Source organism: Leuciscus leuciscus (genome assembly GCF_965113295.1).
Source record: "Leuciscus leuciscus genome assembly, chromosome: 13".
NCBI classification, from domain to species: domain Eukaryota; kingdom Metazoa; phylum Chordata; class Actinopteri; order Cypriniformes; family Leuciscidae; genus Leuciscus; species Leuciscus leuciscus.
Window position 1 is genome coordinate 13,507,448 of NC_138737.1, and position 12,998 is coordinate 13,520,445.

The 12,998-nt window shown below is 37.4% G+C and overlaps 1 protein-coding gene and 1 pseudogene across 6 annotated transcripts in view; one reads left to right on the forward strand and one right to left on the reverse strand.

Moving 5' to 3' along the window:
- Window positions 1-267: 267 nt before the first annotated feature.
- Window positions 268-12,998, forward strand: part of LOC309512564 (proteolipid protein 2-like) — a 39,279-nt gene continuing 26,548 nt past the window's right edge. The window contains exons 1-6 of one of the 5 annotated variants that reach the window (XM_082188230.1): window positions 467-631; window positions 842-955; window positions 1,114-1,254; window positions 1,436-1,534; window positions 1,810-1,903; window positions 4,854-5,046. In XM_082188230.1, coding sequence (XP_082044356.1) covers window positions 857-955; window positions 1,114-1,254; window positions 1,436-1,534; window positions 1,810-1,875 — 405 coding nt within the window. In that variant the 5' untranslated portion in view covers window positions 467-631; window positions 842-856 and the 3' untranslated portion in view covers window positions 1,876-1,903; window positions 4,854-5,046. Of the gene's footprint in view, window positions 632-841; window positions 956-1,113; window positions 1,255-1,435; window positions 1,535-1,809; window positions 1,904-4,853; window positions 5,047-12,998 lie in introns of those variants that run through there. The other 4 variants (XM_082188228.1, XM_082188229.1, XM_082188225.1 and 1 more) reach the window with 4 other exon arrangements.
- LOC309512809 overlaps window positions 8,163-12,998 on the reverse strand; it is a 31,217-nt pseudogene continuing 26,381 nt past the window's right edge. The window contains exons 3-6 of the transcript XR_014211662.1: window positions 12,747-12,866; window positions 11,824-12,653; window positions 11,269-11,710; window positions 8,163-9,690 (exon numbers count right to left, since the gene is read on the reverse strand). The product of XR_014211662.1 is annotated as an uncharacterized misc_RNA (transcript). The remainder of the gene's footprint in view (window positions 9,691-11,268; window positions 11,711-11,823; window positions 12,654-12,746; window positions 12,867-12,998) is intronic.

Consider the following 12,998-nt stretch of genomic DNA (forward strand, 5'->3'; position numbering starts at 1 on the left):
AGTTTCCATCAATGTTTCAAAAGTAACCCAACAGTACAAACTTGAATTGTTTAGAATATTTTTTTTATTGGCAATGTCAATCTATTTTATAAAATGTTTTTTCAACATGAAAAATTTAGTCTATGGAAAAAGCATTGGCCTCAACTACAGTAAATACCCACAAACTGAAATTCTCCCCTGAACACACAGGAAATGACTACATTTTCCCTTCACAATAAACCACATTTAAAGAGTCACTTGTATGATTCATCTTGCTCATGATATACTCTAATTATACAAATGCTTTTCCCTTAATAATGGCATTTTTACCAGCATTGATGTCTCTTTTGTCATATTCAAGAGTTTGGGCAAGTTACACAGACCCACCAATAATGGTAGAGCATCCGTTGGCAGGGAGGAACATATCCTATATATGGCCTACAAGTGAAAAACAATACCAGAGATAATGGGGAATCTTGCGTCATTCACTTGTACTCAAAGGGGTGTGTACGTATAAAGTTTTGTTGTGCAATAGATGCAGCCTATGTGATTACTTCTTTACTCACTTGAGAGGTGGGCTGCGCTTTTATTGTATTAAGTCCCGCTGTGAAATCATCGCATCGAAGAGATTTATTCAACTGTTTCTTTTCAGGTATTTAATTCATCAAACATATCACGTGTTTTGACTAAGTTTTTAAATGATTATAGGCCACTAAATAGTATATTGGTAATTGGTAATAACACTAAAAAGGATGATTTTTACTGTTGTTCAGTTAAAGTAAAATCCAGTGCTCCCTATATATAATTTATTTATATAAACACATTGTCTGGTACTAGATGCTTTTTTATTATTTTTGATCAGGTCACGTAGATCAAGATGGAAGACAAAAAAGAAGATATCCAGCCAGTTTTAGTCGTTGAGCATAAGACAAAATTCAACTGGTCACCAAAGAGGAAGATTTTAGCTCTAGAAATTGTAAGTCTGCCAAGAGTTAAAATGTAGCTAATCAATATTCCTATTGCTTTAAAATAAATAAATGGTTTAAAAATAGACTTTCATTTGATGCTACATATATTACATGCAAGCTGTAGGTGATTCATCTAGATGTATACTTCTTTTTTGTTTGAAATTAGGGTCTGTGTCTCATTGTGATTATTTGCAATGCAGTCTCTGATGAATGCTATTTGTGGAGCCCCATTATAGCGATGGTCTGGGCCATTATCATCTTCATTGTTCATGGCATGGATCTGCAGATAGAGATATTCCGATGGATGGTAAAATATACATGTTCTGGATATTGGATTCTCTGGATTAGATTTAAAAAAATATATAATAATTATTACCTAACCACCATGATATAAGTGCAACTCACTCAATAGTTTTTATTCTCAACCTCCTTCCTTTTTTGTACTGAAAATTAACAAAAAGAGTTACATGTTTTCATTTGTCTTGCAGGACTTCATTAGAGCAATCACAGGCTCACTCATCTTGCTCATTACTTCTCTTGTCTGCATTAACTGGGCATGGATAATACCTGGGGAAGTTGCTGGTTTGGTGAGTAAATAAGCAAAGAATATGTTTCTGGCTGAAAGAATCATGTGAAAAGGCAAAATAATTAAAGTTTTAGGTTGTTGGGCCTCTAAATGGATTTCTAATGGTGTTGCTGTCAAACTCACTAACACGTTTTATAAAATGAGATCATATAATAATCTGTTTAGTGATAAGATGTAATAAGTATAGTGGTGATTATGTCCTGTTGTGCATTTTATGATCCTTGTGCTTTTACAATTGATTTTTCAAACTTTTTTCATGTTTGATCTTTCTTTAAGATTTTTGGTGTGATGGCAGCAGCAGTGTTTGGGTATGACACTTTTACCATACTCAAATACATGTAGGAACTGAAAGAGCAGGGGATGATTGGTAGTAAGTACAATGCATCAGCACCAACAGAGCTACTATACACACTGTAACAATAAAAGGTGCCTGGAGGAACCTTTTGGGGTTCTTCACTTTGCCACACCGGCGGAACCGTCTGTAGATCCTCTAGGCACCCTTTAAAAAGGGGCGGTTCTCTGAGGAACCACACAAGTTTCCTGAGGAACTCTTATATAAGGCACTGTGTGGAACCACTGTGGGTGCTTCCAGGAACCAAATTTCAATTTTATTTTATTTGTATTAAATTAATTTCATGTTGTTACTATGGTTACCACCATTAACTTCTATTATAATAAACAAACTGAACCAAATACAAAATAAGAATTGTTTATTACATATTTTAGATCCATTTTAATACATACACTTCCATGCACTTGGAAAAAAAAGCTAGTAATAGATTAATATCAATGAATACACACACAAAAAAATAGTATAATAAGTAACATGAATAATCAACCATGTGTAGGTTACACAAGAAAAGACATCTCAACAAAATGCATGGAAAAAACATGTTAAAAAATTAAAAATTTAAATTTTGACTAATTAAAAATGTCCATCTTCACTTAATTTTAAAACATGCGTTTCAGTCCGCTTGTTAAGTCTGACGTCACTGTTTCCAAGTCCAAAAGCTCTATCAGATGCCAAAAACAAACAACAAATGGTGCTAATATACACTCATTGTGCTGTAATATTCCTGAAAATTAGGATCCTAACCTTTATCTCTATTCCGAAATCTCAGATGGTTTAGTTATTCAGCTATTTTGAAAATGTTGAAGTCTGGGATGCCGTTAGACTGGAGACTGTAATGTACACTATGGCTTTTGAAAAGCTTAAATGTGTGACTTGAATCAACAGTTCCCATAAATGGTTGTTGAGTATTCTCAATATCTAGAAACAAGATAGAGGAAGTAGAAGTAGAGGCTTCGACCCGGAAACAGTATTCCTTATGTCACAACAAGCAGAAAACATTTTCCATTTTAACAGAGTTAAGGTGCAGTAAAATGATCTGTTGTTCTGTGAATGTTCACTGGTGAATTCAGTCATTTCAATAAGAATCCATACGATCAGCAATTTTGTGTGGTGCTTCATACATTACATCGCTACACTGCTGACAATAGTCAATGGACCTTTTTGCCTGTGTAATTTCACGAAATTCACAAATGTGATGCACCTTTACTCGCTGCAACATAAAATGCAATCAATTATAAAATCTTCACAAGGGACATTTGAGGTACTTAACGAGTTACAAAAGTGAAAAGGTGCATCAGCTTCATTTTCTGTTTGTTTTTCCTCTTTTCTGGTGGATGGTCCAGGCACTTCAGTGATTTTCAGGTCTACAGGAGGATTTTTAATCTTGATCAAACTTGTATTTCAGCTTATGAAAAGTAAACATTTGCAAAGTACAAATGTTGTACAAAGTACAACATTTACTGTTAGTAAGGTTATTAAAGTGATAGTTGTGAAATTTAAATAATTTCCTCAGCCTTGTGACATTCCAAACCTGTGGAACCCAAAAGCAGATCAATACAATTCAATTTTGTATACAAACAATACAATTTCACACAGAGAAAGTTCATAGAAATAAAGTACGTGCATGTGGTGTAGGTAACTTACTGTAATTCAATGTTGCCTCTGAAATGTTCAGATTATTTTAGAAATGTACTGGTTGTTCTGGGGAAACAAAAGAACAAAGCTGATTATTCACAACATAATATTTATTGACCAGTAAATGGCTTTAAAATGGTATTTGAGAGAATGAGGGCACATGTAGTAAGTAAAGCTAGGCTAAACAAAAACAGACCAAATTATATTAACCTGCTTTTGTTATTCATAACAAACGACAATGACGACAGCAGGAATCAGCTAAATTAGTTAGGCTATATCAGCAATTTGAAGACACAGTTTTACAGAATATGTTGAATTGAATGACTAAATCAATCTAAGACAAAAAGTCAATAATTTCCATTTGTTAATTAACTTACGTTAGATCACGTAGTTAGCATCGCGGCTAAAACCTTCATACCAGATACTGTGCAATAAACGTGGTAAACAATGTAAAAAAGTAGTAATGTATAATACATTTAGTTTATATATATATGTGTGTTTGTTTGAATATATAGTGAGTAAACTCTGTATTTATATTTATTTGGCGAGTTTACAAACCTTGTAAAGGAGAGCCGAACAAACGGCGGAAGCTTTGATGAGAAGAGCCGTTACCGATGACGTCGATCAGCTGAGCTTTGTTGCGCGCGAGCACAGCATCACAAGCGACGACAGCAGAGGAGAGAGCAGCAGTTTCGTGACAGAATAAAACTTTTCTCCTCCTGGTTCTTCTTCTTCAAATAATAATTTATGATGAAGTAGGTACAAATTATTATTTTATTACTATTATTTATTCAATAATAATTTATGAATTATTATTATTAATATTATTATAATTTAGTGTTGTTGTTTAAGGTTTAAATTAATCAATAAAATAGGCCTATAGATACTACATAAATGTAAGCTACCCAGGTGAAAAAGACATAGGCTACTGTTAAATGTATTAAAAATGCATTAAAGTATATAGGCCTACTAAAAACACACTCAAGTACATTTTCAATGCTCCTCCAGTAACCCTACTATAGGAGAAAGAGCTTTGAGGCACTTAAATTACATTTTGAAGTTCCTTGAGTATCCGACAGGATATTTGAGGCTCCTTTAGTTTTTACAGTGCATAATCAACTTTAGATTTATATATGAGGGCTTTCAAGTGTACCTTTTACATTTAATTGGGGGGAAAAAAATTATATGTTGCATGTTGGTTTCAAAAATTCACAGAAGTACAGGTCCAAAAACATCACAGTTTCAACTGTTTTAGCCAGACTTTAATGATAACCCAGCTCATCAAATCAAATGTGGAATAACTGCTTTACCTGTTCTTTTTTTTCTTTCCCAGATGTAATTTTCTCCTAAACATAGGAAAAATCGAATACAACAGGCAGGAACTCATAAGGCTTCCACATATGTTTATGGTTGATTATTGTGTTATTTTTTGTCATGTCATGTTTAAAGTCTAAATGTGAAATTGAATGATGACATTTTACATTTCAATTTACTTCATGTTATGACATTAAAGAGTGCAATTATTAGCCTGTTGCCTATTGAATGTTTTCTGTTTGAGATCCATAATATACACAGTAATTTGTCAACCTCATGAACTAATAAATGAAGTGAGATTTCAACATTTTATTAAGAACCAGCTTTCACAAACCACATATAAACAGACAAGCACAAACAAGTAAAAAGGGTAACAAAAGTTTAAAAACAGGGTGTCCGCGCGGTGGTAAAAGGTAGTAAAAGTAGTAAAAATAATCTACCAAAATCAAGGCCCTTGAAAGGTAGTAAAAGGTAACAAACGCAATTTGACTTGGTAGTAAATTTTTCATCACCACCTCAATATATGAGTTTCCATTTTTTTGCTTAATATTTGTGTCTCCATATTTTAACTTCATCTAGCATGATTAAAAAATATATATAGGCTACGGTGCTAACAGGACCTGACGGGCTCGACATTAACGCTTGTCCGGGACAAGTGGATTTTTTGAAGGGACAAGTAAAAGAGAATTTTACTTGCCCGACCGGACAAGTAGCCTAATTAAACGTCAATAACAAAAAATTTATAAATAACTAGGGAATCACTAAAATGAGAGAATGATTCTGATTGTATTTATATTTATTGTAAGTTGCGATCGATAGTGGATGTATTAGGCTACTGACGGTAACAAGGTTGCGCTGTTGAGGCTCGCGCAGCCTCTCGAGGAGAAATCCAAACAAATGTAAACTCAGTTTAAACTCAGTTAACAACATAACGTTACTGCCAATGCCAAAATTCAAAATGTGTTTTAATATTTTTAACATATGATACAGTTTAGCAACCTCACACGACGAGTGCTGTTTTCTTGAGTACCATCACGACTGAAAATGTGACATTGCTTTTGATACAACAGTTGAATAAACAGTTCAAATTAAGTTACTTACATTTTAGACACAATATTGACTGTTTTTGTTCTGTTTCAGCAGCAAAAATAGTTCCAAACAAAGATCACAGCAGAACCGTAACGCATCTCACCGTGTTTCATTACTGAATGATTCAGCGTTTTGAACGAATTGGCTGAGTCAAAGATTCAATGTCCCATTCATAAACATGTCTCATTCTTGAATGAATCAGTTGTTTGAACGAATCGTTTGAATGAATGACTCAATGACTCGCTCATTAAGACGGTCGCCTGACGCCTCCTACTGGCGGTTTACTTTCATGTTTAAAAGTATCATTCTTTCCAACGTTTCTTATTTGTATATTCAAAAATATTTTAAACGATCTCATATTCATAACATTATTTAATGCAGTTGTACATTTTCAGTGTAAATGATTTAATTTGATCAGCCCTTCCTAGGGTAACAACAGCCCTATAGTATCTTATTAGGCTATTCCAATTTAATCTATTGATAAAATTTAAAACTAAAGATTAAGCATACATTGAATAAGATTTGGGGGGTGGGGGGGGGTGGCCCTTTAAAGGTGCAGATATGACAATATGCAGATTTAAATATATCAGAGCTGATTTAACACAGATGAGGATATTTCTTCAGAATAAATTATATTTACAGCACACACACACACCAAAAACATTCCGGACAAGCAACTTTTTTTACTCGGACAAGTGAATGACAGATTTACTTGTCCAAAGGACAAGCACATGAAAAGGCTTAATGTCGAGCCCTGAGTGAGTCGGAGTTGATAGCAATGACAAAGTGCCAAGGTTATTATTCACCTTATTAGGGCTAAGGGCTATGGTTAGGATAACTCAAGGGCTAGGGTTAAGATAAGGACAACTGAAACTCAACTCGACACTACAAAAAAACATAATTGACAATGACAATAGGCAGTGCCGGCCCGAGCCTTTTGGGGGCCCTAAGCAGAATTTGATTTGGGGGCCCCCTCCCACCACGCAGAGTCACCTGTGCTGGACGATTATTGACACAATGTCACGTTATAATGTTACATTATAAATTAATACAATGAGGTTATGTATTGATACAAAATAAATACTTAATACAAAATAGATACTTAAAAAAGTTTTAACTTTTCTTTACTATTTTACTAACTCTTGGAAACTTCTGAAAACAAACTGTCACAAAACATATTAAAAAAATTATTTGCAAAATATCCTCCAACGTTTTGCAACACTTTGCAGTTTGAATGATGTCTTGTATGAACATGACGGAGTATGTTTTTATGTTTCCACTGTTCGATCGCGCCCGCGCACACACACACACACACACACACACACACACACAAACACACACACACAACATATTCCAGCTTTGTAATCTTCCACTGTGATGTTTCCAAGCACATTTTTGCGCGTGTGAAGAGGATGATTTTTTCCGTCGATATTGGAACGTGAGTGAAGTACAAAGCCTATGATAAAGAATAGTTTAGCTACCATCCAAATCCATCGCGAATGTTGAAACATTTTGATTCTAATGAGAGAGATACGTGAGCCCAACGCCGCTTACTTTCACTTTCGCTTTAAATTATTTCGTTTTGGCTTGTTTATAGTTATTTCTTTATTCTTGTTCTGTTCTGAATATCATTACATTTAAAGGATAAATCATTGATCAAATCAAATTTTTGTGACATGGCTTAACATTACCGTGACTTTGTGCACAAATTGTCTATGCACGCGAGGTTATGCGCATGACTCAAACACTGGCAGACACAGCAGCAGTTGTAGGCAGGTATATTGATCATGAAATCAGAATTTTCTTGTCTTGAATTATTAATCCTTTCATTCATTTATGTCACTTGTTTAAGTTAATTAATATGTAAAAAAAAATAAAAAAAATAAACTCGATTGGGGGCCCCCTGGTGGCGAGGGGGCCCCAAGCAGCCGCTTAGTTCGCTTATGCCTCGGGCCGGCCCTGACAATAGGCCTACTTAATGATAACAATTAAACATTAGTGTACCTAATATGTCCTGTATGATGGGTGTGACAGTGTCACACTTATACCTTATAGTAAGTAGTAAGTGGTGCTTTACATACCCCGCCCACCCCACCCCACCCCCAAAAAAAGGGCTGCTGCTTGATGTCGTGATGGTAGTAAAAAATATTGTGGAGGTGGTAAAAAAGGTAGTAAAAGGTAGTAAATTCATCTCTATGATTCCTGCATATACCCTGAAAAAAATTCACAAAGTTTGTTGAGCATGTTCAAACATGTTGAATCTACCACATGAACACAACAGTCTCTTTAATTAAAAAAAATCCTACAATAAAAACATTTGCAAAGTCAGGCATCTATTTTATATAAAAAAATATTCACAAAAACACATACAATGAATACACCTATCAACCCTTAAACTCCTATACAATACAGCAACACCACAGTCTGGGAAGAGGGAATTTCAACAACACTGATCATACAACAGATGTTGGTAAGAGAAAAGTCTCCTGAGAAAGATACTATATAATAGTATATGTTTTGAGTATAGACTGTCTGCACATTATAAAGTGCACTTGAATTACTAGTCACCTCTGTGCTGTGTGGGGACTGCAAACTGGTCTCCTCTTGGATGGGTTGATTCTGTTGTGTTTTGTTCTTCCATTTGTTGTGTTGTAGCTAAATCATCCCCGGCTTTCCTAGTAGACCCAGATGGTCCAGTGCAGTTTTAAATGCTATCTCTGAGCTCGGATAGCTGGTGAGAATGGTTAACAAGGGTGCTATTAACATGAGACAGATACCCTTCAGAGTGCCTCTCTAGCTCTCCTCGAATTCTCTCTAGGTCATCAGCCAGGTGTGCCAGCCCTCCACACTGACCCTCCACACGGGCAACACGACCCCCGACTTCATCTACCTCCTTCTGAACACCCAGGGCAGTCGAGCGGCAACCCTGTAGCTCTCCGGCCACTCTGCGCCGCAGATCCTGGAGTTCCCCTTTCAGACGGGTCACCTTTCGCTCCCCAGTACCCAACATAGATGCCCGTCGTCCCACCAGCTGAACCACACCCTTCACTTGTTGTGCAAGCCTCTCTTCTCTCTCTTGCCAGGTGAGGTTTGTGTGGCCGACCTCTCTAATCACAGAGCCAAGAGACTCTTGCAAGCCACAGAGAGATCTGTTAACAGAGTTCACACTAACTTTCAGCAGGGTCACCTCACCCCGAAGACCTACCTCCTCCTGTTTCTCTGCCAACTGGACAAGAAGATTATATAGCGTGGCATTGAGGTTGTTCAATCTCTGTACTTGTAAATCAAGTTTTCCGTTCAGTTCCTTGTGGTTGTCCTCAATTTTCTCCTCCTCAGTTGCCAAAGGAGCTGCATATCCAGTAAGAATAGGCTGTGGAACACAAGATGAAGTGCACATGACCTCTATGGATTTAAGCTGTTTCTGTAAACGGTCCAAATCGTCCTCAACACTTCTTCTGAGTGATTCTACATCTGTCTCCAGTGTGGGCACAGCCTGACCCTCCAGCAAAGTTGGTGCTGTGACATTACCTAGCTCGTCCACTGCAGCCAAGAGCCGACTTTCAAGAGCCTTAAGCTTCCCCTCTATTTGTGTCTCCAAGTCGGTGGGCACTCTTTTGTTAATGCTCGCCTCCTCTTGATTCAATGCAATATTCATCTTGGATTCCACATAAGCCAGTTGTCCCTCCAACATGCCCTCTATATGGTCCTGGGTAGGGTTGCACCAGCCGTTCGTAAGTTCTTTCTTAAATTGGAACGTAAAGTCCACACTAGAGGCTTAGTAACTACTAGCTAGTTTGTAACTAACACTGAACTTTATTCCGTTGCACCATTTGTTCGTAAGGCAGAACGTAGCTAGTAGGTCGTAAGCTCTCCGTAAAGTAATGCGTAGTTGCATAATATGACGTTTAGCCTCGATGATCCAATAGCAGCCTTCAAATACGTGAGCAGATGTTGTGTTGAAATGCTGTGAATTTCAGTTTATCCTTCATTCTTTTGCCTCACGTTACTAACGGTAAAAATAAGTTTCCATTAAATATGATACTTGATCATGAATAGCATAAGTGTTTTTATATGTAAATCACATCAGAAACTGTATTTGAAATGAAATGAATAAGGACCAATAAATAAATATTGATACAAAAAACATAAGAAATTACGTTTATTGATTATGACTGATATTTGACATGCACAACATGGACCGATGCACACAGCGGCGCGCTGTTTAGGATGGGTTCGTGTTAAAGACAGCCGCTAACAAAGTAATCTTTTCACATAATGTTCTCTCTCTTAAAATGTAAGCGAATGTAAATGTCAGCATAATCATATATGTCTAAAGAATTTAAGTCTGTCAGGTAAAAGAAGAGCTTATTGATGCAGTTCAGTCTGTCTGATATTTTATTCCATCCGTTAGCCTACTCCTGATCGGAGGCTGCCGTAAATATTTAGTTTATACGTAGAGTTACGCTTCAACTAAGTTTAATGGTGCAACGCAAAAATATTTAGAAGTGCGCAAGTCGTAACTTAGTGTCCATTTACGTCAAAACCAGGCTAAGTTATAACTTACGCAACCGGCCCCTGGGTAGGGTTGCACCAGCCGTTCGTAAGTTCTTTCTTAAATTGGAACGTAAAGTCCACACTAGAGGCTTAGTAACTACTAGCTAGTTTGTAACTAACTCTGAACTTTATTCCGTTGTACCATTTGTTCGTAAGGCAGAACGTAGCTAGTAGGTCGTAAGCTCTCCGTAAAGTAATGCGTAGTCGCATAATATGACGTTTAGCCTCGATGATCCAATAGCAGCCTTCAAATACATGAGCAGATGTTGTGTTGAAATGCTGTGAATTTCAGTTTATCCTTCATTCTTTTGCCTCACGTTACTAACGGTAAAAATAAGTTTCCATTAAATACAATACTTGATCATGAATAGCATAAGTTTTTTTATATGTAAATAACATTCAGAAACTGTATTTGAAATGAAATGAATAAAGATCAATAAATAAATATTGATACAAAAAACATAAGAAATTACGTTTATTGATTATGACTGATATTTGACATGCACAACATGGACCGATGCGCACAGCGGCGCGCTGTTTAGGACGGGTTCGTGTTAAAGATAGCCGCTAACAAAGTAATCTTTTCACATAATGTTCTCTCTCTTAAAATGTAAGCGAGTGTAAATGTCAGCATAATCATATATGTCTAAACAAGAATTGAAGTCTGTCAGGTAAAAGAAGAGCTTATTGATGCAGTTCAGTCTGTCTGATATTTTATTCCATCTGTTACTCCTGATCGGAGGCTGCCGTAAATATTTAGTTTATACGTAGAGTTACGCTTCAACTTAGTTTAATGGTGCAACTCAAAAATATTTCTGTGTTCTGACAATCTTTGAAGGGTGTTGTTGTGACCAACAATGGCTCCTCTCAACCCTTCCAGCTCAGATGCCTTTGCCACAAGCTCTGCTCGCAGCTCTGAAACCTTTTCAGCCAAATCGACCAAGTTTGGGAACTGCCCCACCACATCTGAACCCTCAATATCCGGTGCACCTCCAGGTAAATCTCCGAAACCCACAGAAGAGTCCCTAGACAGGGAAGGAGCAGCAATAGGGCTGGGTGCAACAGAAATAAGTGCAGTCAACATCCGGTTGGCATCTTCACGGAGGGAGGCACGCAAGCTGGCCTCCAGGCCTGTCACTGTACCACGGAGAGTCTCAAGACCAAGAGAGAGTCGCTGCACATCCTCTTCTATCCTATCCAACCGCTCGTCTTCGATAATGTTGTCACCATGATCTGTGAATTAATCATATTTATTTATTTATTTGTGCTCACAACACAAAAAAATGCTGATTCTAAAACAACTGTATAAACTGTATAGAGTATGTAACTGCATATAGCTTATTTACCTTGGTTTGTTTCACCACCACCAGAGGGCGCCTGTGCATTGGAAGCAGGCTCTATCTCAGTGTGATCTGGTTGAGGATCTTGGTAGTCTGTGATTGGCTCATTCTCTTCTAGGATTAAGTCATGGCCAAGATCTTGATGCTCTGGCATGGGTTCAGGAGAATCTATTTCCGGTTCTTGGTGGTCTGAATAAGGTTCAACTGAGGTATCTTGGGAAGAGGGCCCTGTATTAGGGCCTGGGTATCCATTCATGGCATTATATTGTGTTTGAGGTTGATTCCAGGGGTTTCCATTGAAGTTGAGATGAGGAAATTGTCCTTTAAATGAAGGCACTGGACCCTTTTGAGAGGGATTGGGGCCTTTAAAAGAAGGCATGGGACCTTTCTGCATAGGCATGGGTCTTTTAAACGAAGGCATGGGACCTTTCTGTGCAGACATAGGCCCTTTAAAAGAAGGCATGGGACCCTTTTGCATAGGCATGGGCCCTTTAAAAGAAGACATGGGACCTTTCTGTGCAGGCATAGGTCCTTTAAAAAAATGCGTGGGACCCTTCTGTGCAGGCATGGACCCTTTAAAAGGAGGCATAGGGCCCTTCTGCATAGGCATGGGCCCCTTAAAAGGAGGCATAGGGCCCTTCTGCATAGGCATGGGCCCTTTAAAACGAGGCATAGGACCCTTCTGTGCAGGCATTGGTCCTTTAAATAAGGGCCTTGCTTTCATTCCATATGCCGCAGTACAACCGACACCTGCATAACCAGGACAGCATTTCCACTCCAGCTCAGTCAGAGTCTTATATGCAACTTTATACATAGGCTTGTAGTATGTGCGATACCTGTAAAAACAGACAGGGTGTCAAAATGATCTAAGTGTATTTTAACATTAATTGCATGTATGAAAGTGATACAATTATTAATAGCTGCCTTACTTTATAGTTGGGCATTTCTGACCCCAAGCACACTTGTTGTACTCTGCCTTCATGAAGGGAGTCGCTCCATCCTGAATAGTGAATGAGACAGTTCTCTCCACAACATAAGCACAGTGGTTCCTGAGAGAGAAAGGGAGTTAGTCAACACAATAGTTAACATGAACTAACACTAAACAATACTTATACAGCAATTATTCATCTTGTTCAACAATTTATTATTCCATATACATTTTAATATTAAGTTATATACAT